At 35.1% G+C, this 19830-nt stretch overlaps 2 protein-coding genes across 4 annotated transcripts in view; one reads left to right on the forward strand and one right to left on the reverse strand.

Moving 5' to 3' along the window:
• Nucleotides 1–3616: 3616 nt before the first annotated feature.
• reep3a (receptor accessory protein 3a) lies at nucleotides 3617–14293 on the reverse strand. The gene is made up of 8 exons (XM_079633635.1): nucleotides 13920–14293; nucleotides 11161–11233; nucleotides 10410–10486; nucleotides 9113–9233; nucleotides 8674–8787; nucleotides 7200–7338; nucleotides 5858–5994; nucleotides 3617–5640 (listed from the first exon to the last, which is right to left on the reverse strand). The coding sequence occupies exons 1-8, from the start codon at nucleotides 13949–13951 to the stop codon at nucleotides 5566–5568; spliced, it is 768 nt and encodes a 255-aa protein (XP_079489761.1). The 5' UTR covers nucleotides 13952–14293; the 3' UTR covers nucleotides 3617–5565.
• Nucleotides 14294–14371: 78 nt separating this feature from the next.
• rgs7a (regulator of G protein signaling 7a) overlaps nucleotides 14372–19830 on the forward strand; it is a 54967-nt gene continuing 49508 nt past the window's right edge. For all 3 annotated transcript variants that reach the window (XM_079632498.1, XM_079632496.1, XM_079632495.1), the window contains exon 1: nucleotides 14372–14455. The gene's annotated coding sequence lies outside the window, so the exon portion shown is untranslated. The remainder of the gene's footprint in view (nucleotides 14456–19830) is intronic.

Here is a 19830-nt window from a genome sequence, read left to right on the forward strand (position 1 = left end):
AAAAAAAAAACATCACTCCTCAGTCAAAAATGACCACATTGGAAATGAATGAGAAATTAATTTCATCTAGTGCTGCACTCAAACAAAATCTTACAGAAAGCAAATGTTTTGAGACATCAACCTCAAATTTGGAACACAACTTGTTTAGATCTATGGCTTTGTTTGTCTTCCAGTTTTAGAGTAAAACGTGTATTGGAAAATATATATTTCACATACATTTTTCATAACAATACACTTAAACTTCTATAAGTTCACTTTCAGTTTTTACCTTTATCACTTTAGCAATAATCTACCAAGTGTCTTCTTTAATAGGACACCAAACTTTAGAGATTTTTGACAGTTTAAGTTGGAAATTATTTTTTCAGGTCTATGCCCAAGAAGTAAATAAATGGATTATAACATTTGACTTGATACAGTTATATGAACTTATTTGAAGCGTTTTCCTTTCAAAACTGCTCAAGCTCAGTCAATAAAAAGTGAAAAAGTCCAAGACGGTTAATATGTTTAAAGGCACTGTACTTGGAAAGGAAACATTCAACCTTTTACCATTGTGGTCTTGTCTTCACACTTGCTGCCTGCCTCTTACATTGCTAACCCACTCCAGGTGGAGTGGCGCTGGAGTCCTAGAGAGATGGTTGGGAATTGCAAAGGGGGCAAGAGGTGTCAGATCCTGAAAAGGCAGAAAGAGGAACCCGATAGTGGCTGGGTGTTGGAGGTCTGGACCGGGGCAGAAGGGTCTGGGGCTTCGGGTATTGAGGGCAGGATTATTGGGGACAGGCTGAGGAGAGATGAGGGCAGAGAGCAATCTGACCCAGCGGGAGAGAGAGAGAGAGAAAGAAAGAAAGAAAGAAAGAAAGAGTGGGTGAGATTGGGCTGAAAAACTCAAAGAGACTAAGGAAAGGAATGAGATTCAAGGAATGCTGAAGAAACCACGAGAGAGAGAGAGAGAGAGAGAGAGAGAGAGAGAGAGAGAGAGAGAGAGAGAGAGAGAGAGAGAGAGAGAGAGAGAGAGAGAGAGAGAGAGAGAGAGAGAAAATTGAATGAATCCTTTAACCTACCTAATGAAATAAGGCAGTGTACGAGTTGCCGACCATTATGTTAAGTGAGTTTTTTTTTTTTCAATTAATACTTTTATTCGACAGGGACACGTTCATCTGACAGTAAAGATATTTATAAATGTCACAAAAGATTTCTATTTCAAATAAATGTCTTTCTTTTGAACTTTCTATTCATCAAATGAATCCTTAATCCAAAATATTAAGTAGCACAACTGTTTCGAACAGTTGATAATAATCAGAATTGTTTGTTGAACATCAAATCAGCTTATTAGAATGATTTCTGAAGGATCATGTGACACTGAAGACTGGATGAAAATTCAGCTTTGCCATCACAGGAATAAATTACATTTTGAAATATACTAAATTGCAATAATATTTCACAATATTACTGTATTTTTGATCAAATAAATGCAGCCTTGGTGAGCATAAGTATAGCAAACTTTTGAATAGTAATATATAGCCTATTACAAATGCTACTCTTCTAAGCCGGAAACAATGATCCTAAACAAACTTCACCTGCTCATCGGTGATGTCACGTTCACACTTTGGGAAAGCACCACGGGGGACATTATCACTCATAAAACAAACACACGGTTATGTCAATACACAGTCTCACCTCTATTACAGTAAGCTCTAAAATAACGCTCAATGTAAAACTGAAACAACAATTGATAGAGATCACCGCAAATGTCTAAATGGGGCTTTAAGGCATGTTCCGGGTTCAACACAAGTTAAGCTATGTCGACAGCATCTGTGACATTTTTAAAAACAAACACAAACTGTGTTTACGGTAATGCACTTAAAATAGCCTATAAGCCTATGGGGCAAGACAATAAACATAATAACAAATACACTGTTTTAAAGTAAAGCAACAAGACTGAATAAAACATTATACTTACATGTAACTACTCAAATTAAATCACAATCAAGTATGTTCAATCGATTAAATCATACTTTTAGTATTATTTATATATTATAGTTTTTAATAATATATTGAATTGGCTTTTACGTTTATGATTTTAGTTTTCATTTTAATCTTAGTTTAATTGTGTAGTAATTTTATGATGTCATTTTAATTCTTTTTTTAAATACACTACTATTTATAGGTTTCATTTATTTTTCATTTCAGTTCTAGTTGTAGCTGAGTTTAATTTTTTTTTTATCTGGTTAATAATTTATTGCTGCAACTGAAACTTATTTTTAGTTTGATTTTCCTAATTTTTGTTTATAGTTAAAATTTTCCTTCAAATACTTATATTGTATTTTTATTTTTCATTTTACTTTATGGTAATAAACAAAAATGTTTCACTTTACTTTTAAAATAATAACCCTGATCTGTACAAAAAAAAAAAAAGTCCCAGTGATAAAAATATGATTTGGACAACTTTACAGCTCAAATATCATTTATGTATGGAATAATTTAATCAAATAAAAGCACTTTTAAAAAACAATGAACTGCATGTTTCTACCTTTAATCCCTGCCTTCAAAATAAAAGTGTGTTTCAATCATACATGGTTGTGGACCAACAGGTAGCTTTACTCTTTCACTGGCGTCTCCACAAACAAACTCGACCTCCTGACAGAAACCCATTTCTCTTTCATTCCCTCTCTTAATCCTCCCATCCCTTTCCTCTTCTCTCTGATGGCATCTGACACAGGACGTCTCCACACTAAAGTGCTGAAAGACTCGGACACGTCCTGTGACAGGGACCACAATGAAACAACTGCTGTTGGACCACACAGATACAGTGACACGCAAACTAAAACCTGCCTCACTGTTTGCATTTATCAAGAACAGTGAAAAAGCAAAACAAAAATAAATGTGTTTGCAGTTCAAGATCAAACTCAAGACGGAGATTGTTTATGTGTCGTTAACCTCTTTCTTCTTTATAGCCTAAAGGAGTAAATATATTCAAATCAGGTGAATCCCCATAAACACACTCACAGATTTGACGGCTTTCAGATGCTTTATTCTAAAAGTGATGCAAATCACTCATTATCTCTGTTGTTTTGCATGTTTGAAGCTCAAGTATAAGATTCTTATCACTTCTTAATATAGAGAAAGGCCATTGACATGTTTAATTAAATAAAATCGATGTGAGTTTGTAGGGGTTAACCCTTTTTACAAAAATATGCTTTTGCAGAGGCTTGTCCAATTCAAGCAGTGACTTTGAAAAACAGAGCCTGACTCTTTCTAGTGGTCATTGGAGAAATTGCAGCATGACAGACATCATTAACTGGGAGTCATTAAAGAATTAACATAGGCTAATATATAAAGCATTTATTTTTTTAATAAACAGCCTTTCAGACCTATAATGATAACGATTTAGGCTAATTTATAACTAATTGGTGACTGTATGTCTTAAACTGTATACACAGCGTTCCCATTCGTTTTGTTCAATACAATGAGTGTTTCATGACTTTTCCAGTTGTTCCCAAGTACAGGATAATATTACAAAAAATATTATAGAGAATGTAGAAGCAGATCTTTTTTGTACCTCATGTATTAATCCAGAAGATACTGGATATAAAGGATTACACATACTAATTTACAAAAATATATTTAATATTTTATTAGTCTCGTCTCCAAAGAGACCCTCATCCGACATACTGATGTTTCACGCTTACATGTGGCATTCATAAAACGCAATATCTAGTCCATAAAATAGCTTAGAGCAAAAAAAGAAAAAAAAACTCCTTGATGTTTCCATGACTTTTCCAGGCCTTTTAAAATTCCCTGGTATTTCCAGGTTTCGATGACTTGTCCCAAGATCAAAGAAAATAAACTTAGTTTATTCAACACAAATCTAATCAACAAGTTTTCTCCATCACACAAAACATACTAACAAACTAAGACCCCCCCCCCCCCAATGCTCAGGCTTGTCCCACACATTTACAATGAACTGTCCAACACATAACGCAAACATGCTCAAAAACAGACAGATCATTGCCACTGTTTACACATGTACAAACCACAATGTTTAACTTACTTCTGTCAAATAGCATCAGATTCACTCTCCTGTCATGCTTCGCAAAGATAAATCTGGAGTGTTTTGGTCAAATGTTATGCTGATAAGTGCATTTTGTTATTTAAATTTAAGGCGGCTGAAACATGTTTGCACCACAGCACAGACTAAATACAGAAGCAAACATGATTCAAAGGAATGTACATCACTAAAAATAGATTGCACAAAATGTAAAAAGAAAAATCAAAATACAAACCTAAGACATTCAAACTTAAGACATGTATTTGGAAACATGGTTTAAAAATACTGTTAAGACTGAAAACAAACTATTATAATATTTCATAACAGTTTTAAAAGTTAAAGGAATAGTTCACCCAAAAAAGCAGGAAAAAATTATTTACCAATCCTCATGACATTGCAAAGCTATACAGTAAGACTTCTTTTGATCATAAAAAGAGAAGTTTTGAATAATATCCTGGTTATTTTTTTTCCAATATAAAAAAAAAAAACTCACTGTTTTCACATGAAGTTCAGAAATGAACCAGTGGTGAACGGTTTGGTGTTAACCTGCAATTTCTGAATCTTTTGTAGTTGGTTTCAGAATTTCAGAAAATAAAATTATGAGTGAATAACAGTTAAATTCAAAGAGCAAATAATTTTTTTTATTTTTTATTATTATTTATTTTAAATCTGACCATAGCTGAGCCAAAACCATCTGACACAGGACAGCTCATAGTGATTTAGTCAAATGGACTGTGACTTTTATGACACTTCTATTGTGCTTTAGTTTTCATTTTGGAGCTTGCTTGACAGACTGAATCCCCTTTCACTTTAATTATATAGAAAAAAGATATTCTCCAAAAACATTTATTTTACATTCCATGGACAAAATGCACATGGGTTTAGAAAGACATGAGGATTAATAAACGATGACAATCTGTATCCTGGGTGAACTAAGGAAATTGTAAACATTAACATGCTGTATGCATAGACAAAAAGCTGCTATAACAAGCGCACTCATTTTTAGTCCATTTCTTTCTGTTCCATTTCATTACTGCTAAAGCAAGCTGAAAGGTGCACGCGACAGTGACCTTTGACACCTGCCCCTGTAAAGGGAGAGCGAGGACACCATGATATCCGTGCTACTCTGCGCAACAAGAGATGTCTCTACAGAGGCAGGTTCAGGTCAAGTTACAGATCAGATGCGCTCAGATCCATTTTTAAATAAAATTTAGTACATTCTTAGTCTTCCTGTACTCATAATAGACTTTGGTATTTTTTCTGAACAAATAATGCAAGATTATTCATCACTCTGCATCATTGTCGCTTGTATTGTAGTATTCCTTATCTGTAAGTCACTTTGGATAAAGCATCTACTAAAATAATCTTTTTGTAGTTTGTAGTGTTTAGTGCTGTTTTGAAAGAGCATTATCTTGCAGAATTGCATGACAAAAGTTTAGAATTAAACTTGAGCATTTTTAAACCGAGGATTAGACTGCAGTTTTGATGCTGATCCCATCTGTGAGTTTTGTATTGGACAATCAAGGATGGTCAAAAGTGGATGATGTAACCAATTGCCGCCTTCGGGGTTTCAGCTTCAGAGAGCCATAGCGAGGCTTTAAAAAAAACAATACAACACCGATACACATAGTTAATCTTCAGTAAATACTACAGTGGGGTTTTAATATCGGAAACCCACAGGGAAAATGTTTGTATTTTGTATTCAGCTTTAGATTATAATTAGTGCTGTCAAATCGATTAATCACGATCATGGACTTGACAGCACTAATTATAATAGAATTGAACAGAAAATGTTTGCGTGTGCAAATGTACCTCTTTGCGTGCTGCTTTGGCACGGGTGAGTTTGACACTATGAGATCTGCGCAGGCCCTTCTGCACTGACGCCTCGTCTTCAGAGAATACTCCATCTGTTTCCTCCTCATGCCCCTCCCCTGCTTGTTTATATGGCTCTGTTGGAGCAGATGCACAGAGGAAGCAATAAAGATCTCAAACAAGAGGAACTGAACCGTGAAGGATTAGTTTACCCCCCAAAAATGACAATTCTATCATCATTTACGCACTCTCATGTCGCTCTAATACCATTCTGTGATTGTGAATTTGTGGAATGAAAAAAAAAAAAAAAACAGAGAACTTTCAATACAATCACAGCAAATAGATATTAAAGCTATCAGGCCTCAAAGAGGATGTAAACACACCATGAAAGGTATTGGAATATAGTGGGAAATGTTTATGGTGCTTACTTTTATTGTGAATGCAGTCTTCCTTTCTCAATGAAAGAAAGGCATATGGGTTTGGATTGATATGATGGGGAGTAAATGACCGAATTCTTTGTCCAAATGAATGCATGATGTTTACTAACTGCATGATTTGTACAACAGAATATTTCTTATTTAGGGAAAAATCGGGTCTATTGGAGACTTCCAAATAGATTACTTGGGCGCGCCGAAAGAACACCACAGACACAGTACAATCAACATAGGAAAATCTCACAATAAACAAGCAGCTGTGAAAATATGATACACCAGTGTTTTGCCAGATGAGAAGTTCTATGCATCATCTTTTTACTCTTTTAATTCCTTTTATAACTGTATCATATTTAGATCTCTTTTAATTCCTTTCATAATTGTTTTAATTATCCTTGCTTTTATTTTTTTGTGATTATTTTAATTCCTTTCTGTGTAAAGCACTTTGAATTACCATAGTGTATGAAATGTGTTATTTAAATAAACTTGCCTTGCCTTATTACTTGGACAGTCATCTGATAACAGATTACTCTAAATTGTAATGCAGAAAGAAACATGCATTTACTGTAAAGCTGCTTTGAAGCGATATGTATATTGTGCAAAGTGCTATACAAATAAATGTGAATTCAATTAAATTGTCTGAACAGCTAGACTTTCCATCAGTTTCCATAAGGATTATTTTTCAATCCTTGTTCTACCACTAGAGGGAGACATACTGTTATAATTATTATAATGGTGACAAAAAATGTGCTCCAATAGGGTTCATCTGCCCTTGAGGTCTTAAAATGCTCTCTTACTCTCTTACAGCTCATTTGTTTCTTTAGTTAAATCAGTATGTGGTCATTTTTCATAATTACATAATCATTTATCATTATATAATGAGAAATGATGTCATTAGAGCATGTGCTCACCAGAATCGACAGCGCTAGGATTAGCAGGCTGAAGGGCCCGTCGTCGGCTGGGGTTGGAGAAGGCCGACTGCTCAGAGGGGATCTGCGTCAGGTCTGGAATACTGAAACTCCTCAGACGGTCACTGATGGCACCCTGTCCCTGTGACACAAGTCATGTGATCAGCTTTGTCACTATGCGTGATCTATGTTACACAGTGCATTGAGTGAACACAATTCAAGAACCAAAAAGCCTTCATTTGTGGTTGCTTTTATTATACACAAGCAAAGACATATTTTTGTTTTAACTTATCTGAAGGCATCGACCAGTTAATAATGGTCTAATGATGTGCTGGTGACAGGTTACAGCAGATCGAAAAAGAAAGCAAGTTACCTGGGACAGGTGCAGAAGTTACAGCTGGAGATTAATTTAGCATGTAGACAGAAAGAGAGAGGAAACAGGAAGATTTGTACTAGATTTTTACATTCCTTTGAAGAAAACGTGGTGATTAGAACAACATTATCAACTGCATAATGTGGCAGATGGTTACCAGGGTGTTGCTGTGCAGTGATTTTAGTGTGTTGCTATGCGGTTGCTAGGGTGTCAAAAGTCAAAAGAGCCAAACCCTAGATATTTTGGTCTCTAGATATGAGCAGTGGACTTTAGCAAGCACCACTACTAAAGAGCACTAGTGTTGGGGATTTTCTTTTAAGAATCAGACATGGCCAAACACTCAATTTGAAAAAAGAAAAAGAAAAATAGTGAGGCAATAGTGAAGAGCACATTTAATATTTACTGAGTCACTCTTGTTTTCATTTCCATGCAGTATCTGTCTTAATATTAAATAATATATAACAGAAAAAAATCATATGGGCCTGAAACTATTTTAACAGAAGTATATATACTACTACTGTTTAAAAGTTCGGGGTCAGTATGATTTTTATAAAGAAATTAACACTTTTATTCAGCATGGATGCATTAAATTTAGCAAATGTGACAGTACATACATTTATATAGTAACAAAAGCTGCTGTTTTTTTTTTTTAACTTTCTAATCATCAAAGAATACTGAAAAAAATTACTTGTTTAACATTGATGATAATAATAATACATGTTTCTTGAGCAGCAAATCAACATATTAGAATGATCATGTGACACTGAAGACTGGAGTAATGATGCTGGAAATATTCAGATTTTCCATCACATTAATAAATTACATTTTGAAATATAATATTAGTTATTTTAAATTGTAATAATATATTTTTTTTAATCTGGTATAACCTTTCCTATAAATTATTTGTATAAGCAACAAGAGCTTAAAACAGCATATCAGAAATGTCTGTAAAAAAATAACTAATGTACCAATGCAAAACAATGTCTCTGTTTACATGGAATGAAAGCTGTTAGCTGACCAAATCAGCTTAGTTAGTTAGCTTAGCTCAAATGCCCAGTATAAACAGTGCATGAGTGTATGGATGAGTATGTGTCTGTGTGATACCTTCACAGCAGCAGAAACAGCAGCAGAAGCCGCGATAGTGAGACCCTGACGCCCGAAATTCACCATCGTCTCATAACTCTTCTCTCTGGCCTGGACAATATAGTCATCAATATCCTGCGAAACATAATGTAAAAAAAAATCAATAAATCTATAATTAAAATTCACCCCTAACCTCCAACTAGGACTTTGACAACAAACAATTACAGAGGGAACGAGATATGCAGTTAAAGGAACCGTGAAGTTTAAATCATAGTTTGCAATGATCACATAATCGAGACATCCAACTAACCCAATCCATCTGTTTTTCTCGAAACGCTATTTATGTAATCATTGATTATGTAATCCTTCTGACTCCATGATACATTGCAGTATGACTGTGTGTTCGCTATCAGTGAATGCCTATTCCCAGGGAACCTGATGATGTGTTAAGGGTCATTACCCTTTCCTTGGATGCCAGCATAGGGTGTAGGAACTTCCTGTAGAGGACACTGGCTCCTCTGGTGTAGGGAGACAGCAACCAAAAGACGAAAGCCATTTTCAGTTCGTAGTAAACTGGAAACCTAAAACATGGTCGAGTGCAATAAACGTGAAAATAGAGGGATGACGGAAGACAAAAAAAATCACATATAAACATTGATCAGCGAAACTAAACAGAAGCTCAACCAAACCTGCGTAACACACGAGAATGAACCTCATTGGTTCTCATAGAGAACCGGTATTTCGGCATATTTGTGTGTAGGCTATTTGACCGCATAATAATCGCTTTACATCAATTATCTTGTTTTCATAATTGTTGAAAGCCAAAATCAAAATCAATTACGATTAATCGCACAAGCCCTACTAAATGGTTCTCGCGAAAGCTCAAACATGCTGCGTAACACACGAGAACAAACCTCACTGGATCTTGCACGTCAAGCAAGCATGCTTGAGCTTCCATTTGCCATTTCTGATATGCGTGTTGCTGATGAATATTTATATGTGAATGAATACGAATAATTTAAAGCGATCGTGTCCCGTCAGAATATTTGGATTAAAACACTCAATTCATATGGATTAGTTTTATAATCTATGTATGGATTTTTAAAGCGGTAGTTGCGTGGACTAGAGGGATAGAAATCTCTCTATCTTCATTTGTGTCTTACGAGTTTGAAACGACATTTGAGAGTAAATGATGACAGAAACGCAACAAATAAACAGCCTTGGTTGATTGACATAATCAAACTATATCTGTTAATAGACTCAAAAAGTCAATAATTTGCCAAATTAAAGTGATATTATATATTGTATTTTTTAAATTATTGTTATTTATGTTTTAGAATTTTTAGTGCCATGGTTTTTAGTACCCTTTACTATAGAGTACTCTGTGCACTTTTATCCTGAGCTATCCATACAAATAAAGCTGATCTAATTTTGGAAGACCCGAGCCAGTAAAAGCACAGCAGAACTTTTTTTTTTTTTTTTTGTCACGAAACTAATGAAATGCACTAAAATTTAACTGAACTGAAACTGAACCTAACAGACTGGTTCCCCTAAGTGGCCTGAGGAAAATAAACGGAGCTCAAAATCTGCAAGTGCAGCAACAGATAAAAGCCCTTTTCATACACCACAAAGGCTAGACAGTGAAAAGCCACACAATAGAGAAGAATTGCAAAATGTTAATAAAACCACTTGATGCACAATTACTCCATGCAATCATTTGTCTCTTTTCAGACAGTGTGAGTATGTACAGTATTTACCAAGCCAAAGAAAGGTCTGTGATGGTCTCCACCACTGTGTAAAGTGCAAACACAATCCAGTACATCATCCATCGCACCTGTCAAACCATAAACACAAAATGTTTGTTGAAGGTATAGAAGAGATAATACAAAAACACACCCTGGAGGACCATTTAAAAGTACAACTTTTGGCGCTCTAGCGGTTAATAAACAGAACTGCATGTGTCTTGCGGAAGAATATTGTAGCGGAGCTAGGCAACTTCTCTCAGTTTATGTTTATGACGCTCTGTCTAAAATAGTCAGAATATAAACACTTATTAAAGGCGTATCATAGTGATTTAGGATATGGCAAAACACGGTTTGGAAGATGGTACATTCATGATGTAGCCTAAGCTACTCGCTCATTACATACATTTAGTAAATTTTAAACAAAAAGTTACTTAGTGTACCTTTAAATATAAGAATATTAATAAATTACTATATGATACACAAAATTATTAAATATTTTGTAAGGAGAGAAATGGAAGTAGCTGGAAGAGACCATAATGGCGGAAGGACAGGATTAAATTGCTAAACAGCTCAGGGTTTAGTTACTGACAGCCTCTGTCAGATACTAAGAGTAACCGGGATATACAAACAGTACAGCTGGAGCTCTCCATCTACTCTGGCTGTTAACATTTTCTGAACTCAAATATTAAGAGTTAGTAGAACATCGCTGGATAATGATATGCATATGACTTTGTCTTGTTTGTTCAAAGAATTGAATACTCACATATTCTTTGACGTTCTTGGATTTGACAGCTTTAAAGGAGTAGTATGCAGGATACAGCGTTCCAAACACAAGACTGTAAAAAAAAAAAAACACAAACAGGCATGAGACTACTATATTCTAAAATGGATCTATATCGGTTATCGGCCGATATTAGAGTTTTTTTTTTTTTTTTTACATTTGGTTTATTTTTGCCATCATCTAACATTCAGATAATCTTTAGAAAAAATACTTTAAATTAAAACAGTAAAAAAAAAATATATATAACACAGTCTTAGCAAATCTTGAAGCTGATATCTTTTTTTCCTATTATGGATTGATCTTTGTTCTTAGTGTTTTATTTTTAATTTATTTAAATAGTGCAGAATTCAGTAATTTATTGGTTATCGGCCATAACATGAAAATAATTATGAACTTATCATATCAACCAGAATTTGAATATCCCCACACACAATTTTGTATGAAATATTACTAATATTTAACATTCATTTGGACGCCCACCCAGATACAGCCTTTGGTTACATGCCAATAAAATATAAAAGAATGGAACACTGATCATTCAAAATGTTCTTTTAATTCTACAAATATCTATTTGTTCACGCGATGTCACAACTTTATAGGAACGCCCATCTGGAGGGCAAAACAAGGCTTTCCTCCATTGCTCACAATATTTTTTACCAAGTTTGTACTACCGTAAGTACTAATGTAGTAAGATATTAAAAAGACCAAATTAAATACACCTTATTAATTATGCATACTATGTACAGGCAAGAAGATGAACCCAGAGTGTAAACGCCACGTGCAGTTTCTCATTAAGATTTTTTTAAATAGAAAACCATTATAAAGAAAATGGCATTACAAAAATGCCATTTTTGATCTTTAAATAGGCCTATCAGTTTTAGGCACAGGTTTTTTTTTTCATGCTATGCGTTTTAGAATGTATTTTTTTGAGAGTTGATAAATATATGTGGCTTGAAACAGATGGAAAACTGACAGGCAAGTGCTGCAGTTCTATGGACGGTTTGCCCTCTAGGTTTCTGCGGCAGTCACATGACTGAAAACTATGAATAGTGACGGATGAGATTGAAAAAAAAAAGCATGTTTTTTTTTCTTTTTTTTTCAAAGAGGTGCTTAACACCTCACTTCAGTATATAGGCATACACACAGTAAATCCACGGCCTTCACTGTAACCGGCCTGTCTTTCCCTGGACCATGTATCTTCCAGTAGCTATGGGAACGACAGCACTGCCTGATACCGTCTAAAGTTATGTGCATTCATGGGTGTGTGTGTGTGTATGTGTGTGTTGAGGGACTGTTGGATGGATTCCATTTATTACGTAACCGTTTCTCCACTCTAAAACATTTCTACCATAAAGCAAAATAAGTGCTGAAGTCAAGATTAAGTAATTTCTTAACTCAAAACAAAAATGATCATTTGTAATTAAACAACTTTAGCATCACCAAGTCATGTTTTCCAAACAGAGCCCTGCCTTGCTATTACTACTAGTCAGAAGAAAGTGTTTAAACGTCGCATGCTGTGAGAACACATTACAGTCACAATGGTTTAGTCATGCATTTCCTATTACGCTGTTCGCTGGGAGAACTTGAGGGTAAAAAAAAAAAAGAAGGTGAAAAAAAAAAAATGAATGTGTGCGTCGCGCGCGTGATGTTACTGCACATCTCTAAAAACAGCTAGGCCTTGTTTGCCATCAGCAAATAATTTATCATGTTAACTAACTGTAAGAACACAAAAGGCATTTCAAAAGACCTTTAGACTTGAACTGACTATAACCTAGTATAAGATGTATTTCTATCAGTGACGACCAGAGACCTTATCTCTTACATTGTCAGTACACTAAAGATAACCAAACCCACAGCAAACAGCTCCTAGAGAGATGAGGCACAGAATGTGCTTTCCTGTGCTGCTGACCTTTCCGCAAAGAGAGGGACACACCTAATGTAACATTAAGGTCCAGCAGGAAAACAGCAGTTCCTCCTTCCTTTGCAGACAGAGACATTAACATTAACCAAAGCAGGTCTCCAGCCAAAAACATAATGGATTTCCTGTTCTACTCCACTACGGCAGCAAGACTGATGTTTTTTTCTGCTTAATTTGTGAATTTTTATCATGTTTGAATCAGGGGTTCATACAATTTCTTACCCGTGAATTGTAATGATTTTTCCATTACTTTTCCAATCTTTTGTGACGACTGTATTAGGAGTTTGCGCACTCAAAAATAGTAATATCTCTCATCTCTAGCTGATAAAATACTTCAGATCTGACCACACACCTAGAAAAAAATATATTGACTGTAAACATTTCCATGACCATTTAAAATTTAATTGATTTCCATTACCTTTCTTGGCCTGAAAATCAAACTTAAATTTCCTGGTTTTAGAATTTTCAGGACTCTGGGAACTTTGTTGATTGTGAAAAAACAAACAAACATGAAAATACTGCAGTGTTGCAACTGTAACATTATTATATTGGAGACCAAACGTTTTTTAAACTGATTCATGTTGAGTGTTCTTTCTTTTTTTTTTACTAGTGACCAAAAGCAAATACACGACAATAAATAAGAACATCAAGATTTGTTTTATGGATTTATAATATTATTTTGAATGATAACATAGAGACCGACAGTACAGTGTGCATACCGGTATTTGATCAGTATCTAACGTTAATGTAAATGCAAAGTCAGCAGTTTTTCCTAATAACAGTTACAAGCTCAGAAACAAAGCAAATCTTTTTTAATACTCACACGATGACCCTAGATATAATCCACGACACCATCTTCCAACCTGTTGCACTTTCAAGTAATGTGATTTGCTGCAGGTCCAGTCCAGATGTAATTAACTTATTCAAGTAACGTTAAACTATAACTAACACTAACTTTTGTCTCGCTTCTCCAACCGCTAAAACTCAAACATTGAGTTTCTGTTTTTAACGCATACGTTCTGATATCCGCAAGTCTACAAAATGACATCGTTATTTGACAAATAAACACTCGGTTTAGCTGTTGTTATCTCCCTACATTATGTCCCGTTGTGTTAAACGTGTATTGTTTTTTTCTTCGTTCTTCTTCTCATGTCCTTTCGTACTAGTAGGAACGATGTCACGTTTGATTGATGGCTCGACTGGCCACTGATTGGACGGAGCCAATGGTTTGTCCCGCCTTCTGCGTTTGCTGATTGGACCACTGACTCCAAACAGGGTCACAGGGCGGAGCAGTGCAGAGCAGGCTTGTAGTTGCACGTTGGTTGAGTACTAGGATGAGAATGATTGAGTTTGTGGCAGGTAATGTTTTTTAAAACATTTTATTTGAAGATGTTCAAATATTCTTTGATTGATGGAAGGATGGATAGATATTTTTATGTATTTAATGAACGTATTGTCGTGTAGTAGTTTGATGGATGGGATGCATTTTGAATGCAGGTTCAAAACAGGTTCATTTTCTAGTTGATTTGCTCTTGTCTCAGAATTGTTGGGGAGGGGACGTTCTCATTCTAGATAGCAGTTCATTGGACAAAAACTTGGATGCACCTAAGTGTAAGATGAGACATACATATTTTTGATCCATGGTACATGTTCTAAAACAGTGGTTCCCAAACCTGTCCTGAAAGACCCACAACACTGCACGTTTTCTTTGTCTCCCTAATCAAACACACCTGATTCAACTCATCAGCTCATTATCACATGGGTTAATGATCTGATGAGTGTAATCAGGTGTGTTTGATTAGGGAGACAAAGAAAACGTGCAGTGTTGTGGGTCCTTCAGGACAGGTTTGGGAACCAGTGTTCTAAAATATAATTTTGGCATCTTTAAGAAGTAGGCTACTCTCACTATAGATGCCCTCAATGGTAATTAATACCAATAGACAAAGCAACAAATCTCCAGGTTATCTGAGTGGAACTGCACTGTAGGTAATTTCCAGTAATAATAAAAAAAAAGCTTTGATGATTTTTGAGATGAGAAATCATATAATTATGGTAGCAATAATGTAGGTTAATTATAGCCTATACATGTGAAACTCGAAAAATTAGAATATTGTGTAAAAAAATCATTTATTTTAGTAATTCAACTTAAAAGGTGAAACTAATATATTATATAGACTCATTACATGCAAAGTGAGATATTTCAAGTCTTTATTTGTTATAATTTTGATGATTATGGCTTATGAAAAAATATTCTAATTTTGAATTTGGGGTTTTCTTAAGCTGTAAGCCATACTCATCAAAATGAGAACAAATAAGGCTTGAAATAACTCACTTTGCATGTAATTTTTAAAGTTGAATTACTGAAATGAACTTTTACATGATATTCAAATTTTTCGAGTTTCACCTGTATTCACCTGTTCACCTGCGATATTGACAAAAACAAATGATATCTTAATATTTTCTAGGATTTTTTCGATAATAATAATTATACAATATATTGATGATCATGTTTACTGTGTTGGTACATGGCAGGTTTAAGACTGCCATTGACAGCTGACTCTCAAAGTTTTTTTTTTTTTTTTTTTGACCAATACTTTGTGTTTTTCTTACGAACAAAGTTACCAGCATTAGCACTGACAAATTTTTACTGAATTAATTCAGTGTGGAGGACATAACTGATAACAAATATAAAACGGATATACACAAGAGAAACAGATACACATACAGAATGAATATATATATATATATATATATATATATATATATATATATATATATATATATATATATATATATATATTAAACTATATACATAATATCAGAGATAGATGATTTACAGGTAGAAAGTGTCTATTGAAATAAAGATAATTAAGGCATCTATACTCCTGACATCAAGAGAGGTGGAGCTGGACGTCATTTGGCTCTGCAGTGAGCACCACTTGCATTTAATGCAGCTCAGAGGGACTTGAATGTATTTAACCTGCAGTTAAAAAATGCATAAATAATGTTTTAAAAATAAAATGTTGAATATTGATATTTTGAAAAAAGAAAATTTCTTTAAATGTGAAAATAAAACTGCCAGGTGGCAGCAAGTCACGGTTAATGAGTGAGAACATTGGCTGCATCCAAAACCGTATACTTCCCATCCCTATATAGTCGTCGAAAAACAGTATGTGACAAAAGAAGTATGTCCGAATTCACAGTACTATAAAAGAGTAGGCAAATACCTGGATGATCAACTACTTCTTGCAAGATTCTGAAGTGTGCATACAATGGACACTTTACTATCCCATGAGGCCACGGGAGAGGATTTATGAATGGCAGTAAAGCAACCTAACTGACACTGTCACGCTGGGAGGTCACATGATAATGACAACATGGAGAATGTAGTATGTTCATAATACACACATTCATACTATATAGAAGATACTTTTATAGCGGTCGTTGTGTAACTACTTACTCAAGAGAGTATGCGTTTTCGGATGCAGCCATTGAGTTTCAACCAATTCATTCAACAAAGCATTTGAATGAGTCATTGAATCATTCATTCAAACGATTTGTTCATTCAGTAACGAGACACAAAACACTCCTGTGGCTGTGGAACTGTTTTCATGTAAAATAAAGCAAAAACAGGCAATATTGTGTCTAAAATGTGTATTGAACTGCTATATAAAATCAACATCACATTTGTAATCATGCTGATATTTGGAGAAATAAACTGCACTGATTTTGAGTAATAAATTATATAAATATTAAAGACATGCAGAGGTATTTTGCACTCTTTTATTGAATATTGGGGGCATTATAAATGCTTTTTAAATCACACAGTGAAAGGTTGCACTCTAAATGCACAAGCTCACTTAACCTACTACATCACGTAGTGTATGTGTGTTTTTGTAAAGAGAGGGACACACAATGATAATGTCAGATAACACATCGTTAAAACAACAATCACGATATTATCGTAGACTATATATATCTCACACCCCTAATAGATGGTAACTGTAAATGTAATGTCTCTTAATGAATTAATTAAATAATAGTTACAGAAAGTATGCATTGCTTAACAATGTACAACAGCTGCATATTTTCTGCCACATTTGTTTTAGGTTCTCTGAATTTGCCCGCAAGTCGATTTTGCAGTGTGCATTAGATTGTTAAAATGGACGAGGGAGTAGCAGAGTGATTAATGATGACTTTAACCTTTCTTGGATGTCTGCACCCATCTGTGATCATTTGATCCACACTAAGAATAGAAATGAAAAATTTATGAATTCTTGATTTTGGTACACTGGGTCTAAAGACCACCCTTAAGGAAATGTGTTTTTATCTGGTCTCAAAGTATGAAAGAAACTAAAAGCAGTCAATCGCTCACTCACTTTGCATATCCATTGCAACATTGTGTTGCGTTAGGCTATTAGGTGTTTAAGAAAATAAGTGGCTTTGTTGCATAGTGTTAGGAGAAAATTACATTCAAGGGGCCTTTTACTCTGTCATAGAGAACAATATTGGTGAGGGGCTCTTTCTTAGGGTCATTCCATCTCAAGAGGTTCAGTGTAGGATCCTTGGCCATTTTTAAAGGGGTGGTAAAATGCCATTTTCACAAGGTGTAAAATAAATATCTGATGTCCCCAGAGTGTGTATGTGTGTGTGTGAAGTTTTGGCACAAAATAACCCACAGATATTTTTTTATAAAGCATGTTAAAGTTGTCACTTTTTGAGGATTTGCAAAAACGCACCGTTTTGTGCCTGGCCCTTTAAATGCAAATGAGCTGCTGCAGAGGGCGGGGTTCCAAGAGCTCATGTGTGTTAGCAGCTGCGATTACCTCACGCAGACAAAATTACAGAAACTGTTCTGCCTTTAAAGGGTTAGTTCACCCAAAAATGAAAATAATGTCATTAATGACTCACCCTCATGTCGTTCTAAGCCCGTAAGTCCTCCGTTCATCTTCGGAACACAGTTTAAGATATTTTAGATTTAGTCCGAGAGCTTTCTGTCCCTCCATTGAAAATGTATATACGGTATACTGTCCATGTCCAGAAAGGTAATAAAAACATCCTCACAGTAGTCCATGTGACATCAGTGGGTTAGTTAGAAGTTTTTGAAGCATCGAAAATACTTTTTGGTCCAAAAATAACACAAAATAAGACTTTATTCAGCATTGTATTCTCTCCCGGGTCTGTTGTGAATCCTTCACAGTTACGCTGCTGGCGTAAGACGCTGATGACGTGTTATCTGGTGCGCCCGAGCTTCATTTATAGACTGAGGGAAACGCACGCTGTAAAAGTGTCTCATCCGCGACATGCACATTTACGCACCATTAAAAAAATGATATCCACGCAAACAATGTAGAATAGCTTGAATATAGCGTGCGTCTCCCTCAGACTGTAAACGAAGCTCGGGCGCACCAGATAACACGTCATTAGCGTCTTACGTCAGCAGACTCACTGCGGAGTCCTGAACGCAGATTCACAACAGACCCGGGAGAGAATACAATGCTGAATAAAGTCTTATTTTGTGTTATTTTTGGACCAAAAAGTATTTTCGATGCTTCAAAAACTTCTAACTAACCCACTGATGTCACATGGACTACTTTGATGATGTTTATATTACCTTTTTGGACATGGACAGTATACTGTATATACAGTTTCAATGGAGGGACAGAAAGCTCTCGGACTAAATCTAAAATATCTTAAACTGTGTTCCGAAGATGAACGGAGGTCTTACGGGCTTAGAACGACATGAGGGTGAGTCATTAATGACATTATTTTCATGGGTGAACTAACCCTTTAATGTTAAAACGGAGTCAGACAAAGATGGAGAGACTTAAGAAGAAGTGACAACATGTAGAATGCAACAGGACGTCTCTGAAAGGTTAGTTGATGAATGTATGTTGCTGATGTGGAGTTAACTATCTTCAATTAGCATATTCTGTCATGGTAATCTATAAATCGCTCATATAGGAACTTGCACACAGAGAGACTTTCTGTTGCATGTGAAAAGATGGATGCTAAAGTTTGAGCTGACTCACAAATGTAATCTTACAACAACTTTTCCTCTTCTCAACATGGACTGCGTGTTCTCGGGGGCGGGGTTTATGTACATTTTAGGCTTGCTGATGTCACTAAACCCGGAGGAATGTTGTGTAGTCTCTACCAGCCATAGTCCTTTTCTTTAAAAGCAAATATCTTCCTTTGCTTTGAACTTTGAGCATTGTAACTTTGTAGATGTTGTTTATGCTCAAACAGCAACATTACACACTAAAGTTAGAAAAGTGAAATCATACTTTACCACCCCTTTAAAGTTTAATGTTCCAAAATATTTCTGCTGAGGATGATCCTAGCTCCTTAAAAAACTCTAGTGCACCTATCAAGGTAGGCTACACATGTATTAATATTTTGCAAATTTTTTGTTTACTGAAGACTTGGTCCAAATGAAAAGAACCAGAATGCTCAGGGTTCCACTTTCAGGGTCAAATAATGTTTTCAGTCTCAGCCCTAATTTTTTGAATAGTGCATTCTTAAAAAAAATACACATTTTGGGCAAGAGTCTCAGTTTGCATTTGTGATTAAATGCCTTGTCTGTGTCAGGTAATGCCACCTGAAGACAGACAGTCATTTCCATATAGACATTATCACTCTCCCAACAGTTGTCATAAATTCACTTATTTTTCCAACGGATTAGAGTGTTTAATAATATAATAATTGAACGTTTAAGTCACGTAATTTAATAA

This window comes from Phoxinus phoxinus, assembly GCF_949152265.1.
Source record: "Phoxinus phoxinus genome assembly, chromosome: 13".
NCBI classification, from domain to species: domain Eukaryota; kingdom Metazoa; phylum Chordata; class Actinopteri; order Cypriniformes; family Leuciscidae; genus Phoxinus; species Phoxinus phoxinus.

Bases quoted from the DNA above. Each gene is read 5' to 3' on its own strand.
- reep3a (XM_079633635.1), bottom strand. From the start codon at position 13,951: ATGGTGTCGTGGATTATATCTAGGGTCATCGT. The intron at 11,234-13,919 runs GTGAGTATTAAA...TTTTTTTTACAG, and splicing joins ATTATATCTAGGGTCATCGT to TCTTGTGTTTGGAACGCTGT. The intron at 8,788-9,112 runs GTAATGACCCTT...TATGTTTCGCAG, and splicing joins TGCTGGCATCCAAGGAAAGG to GATATTGATGACTATATTGT.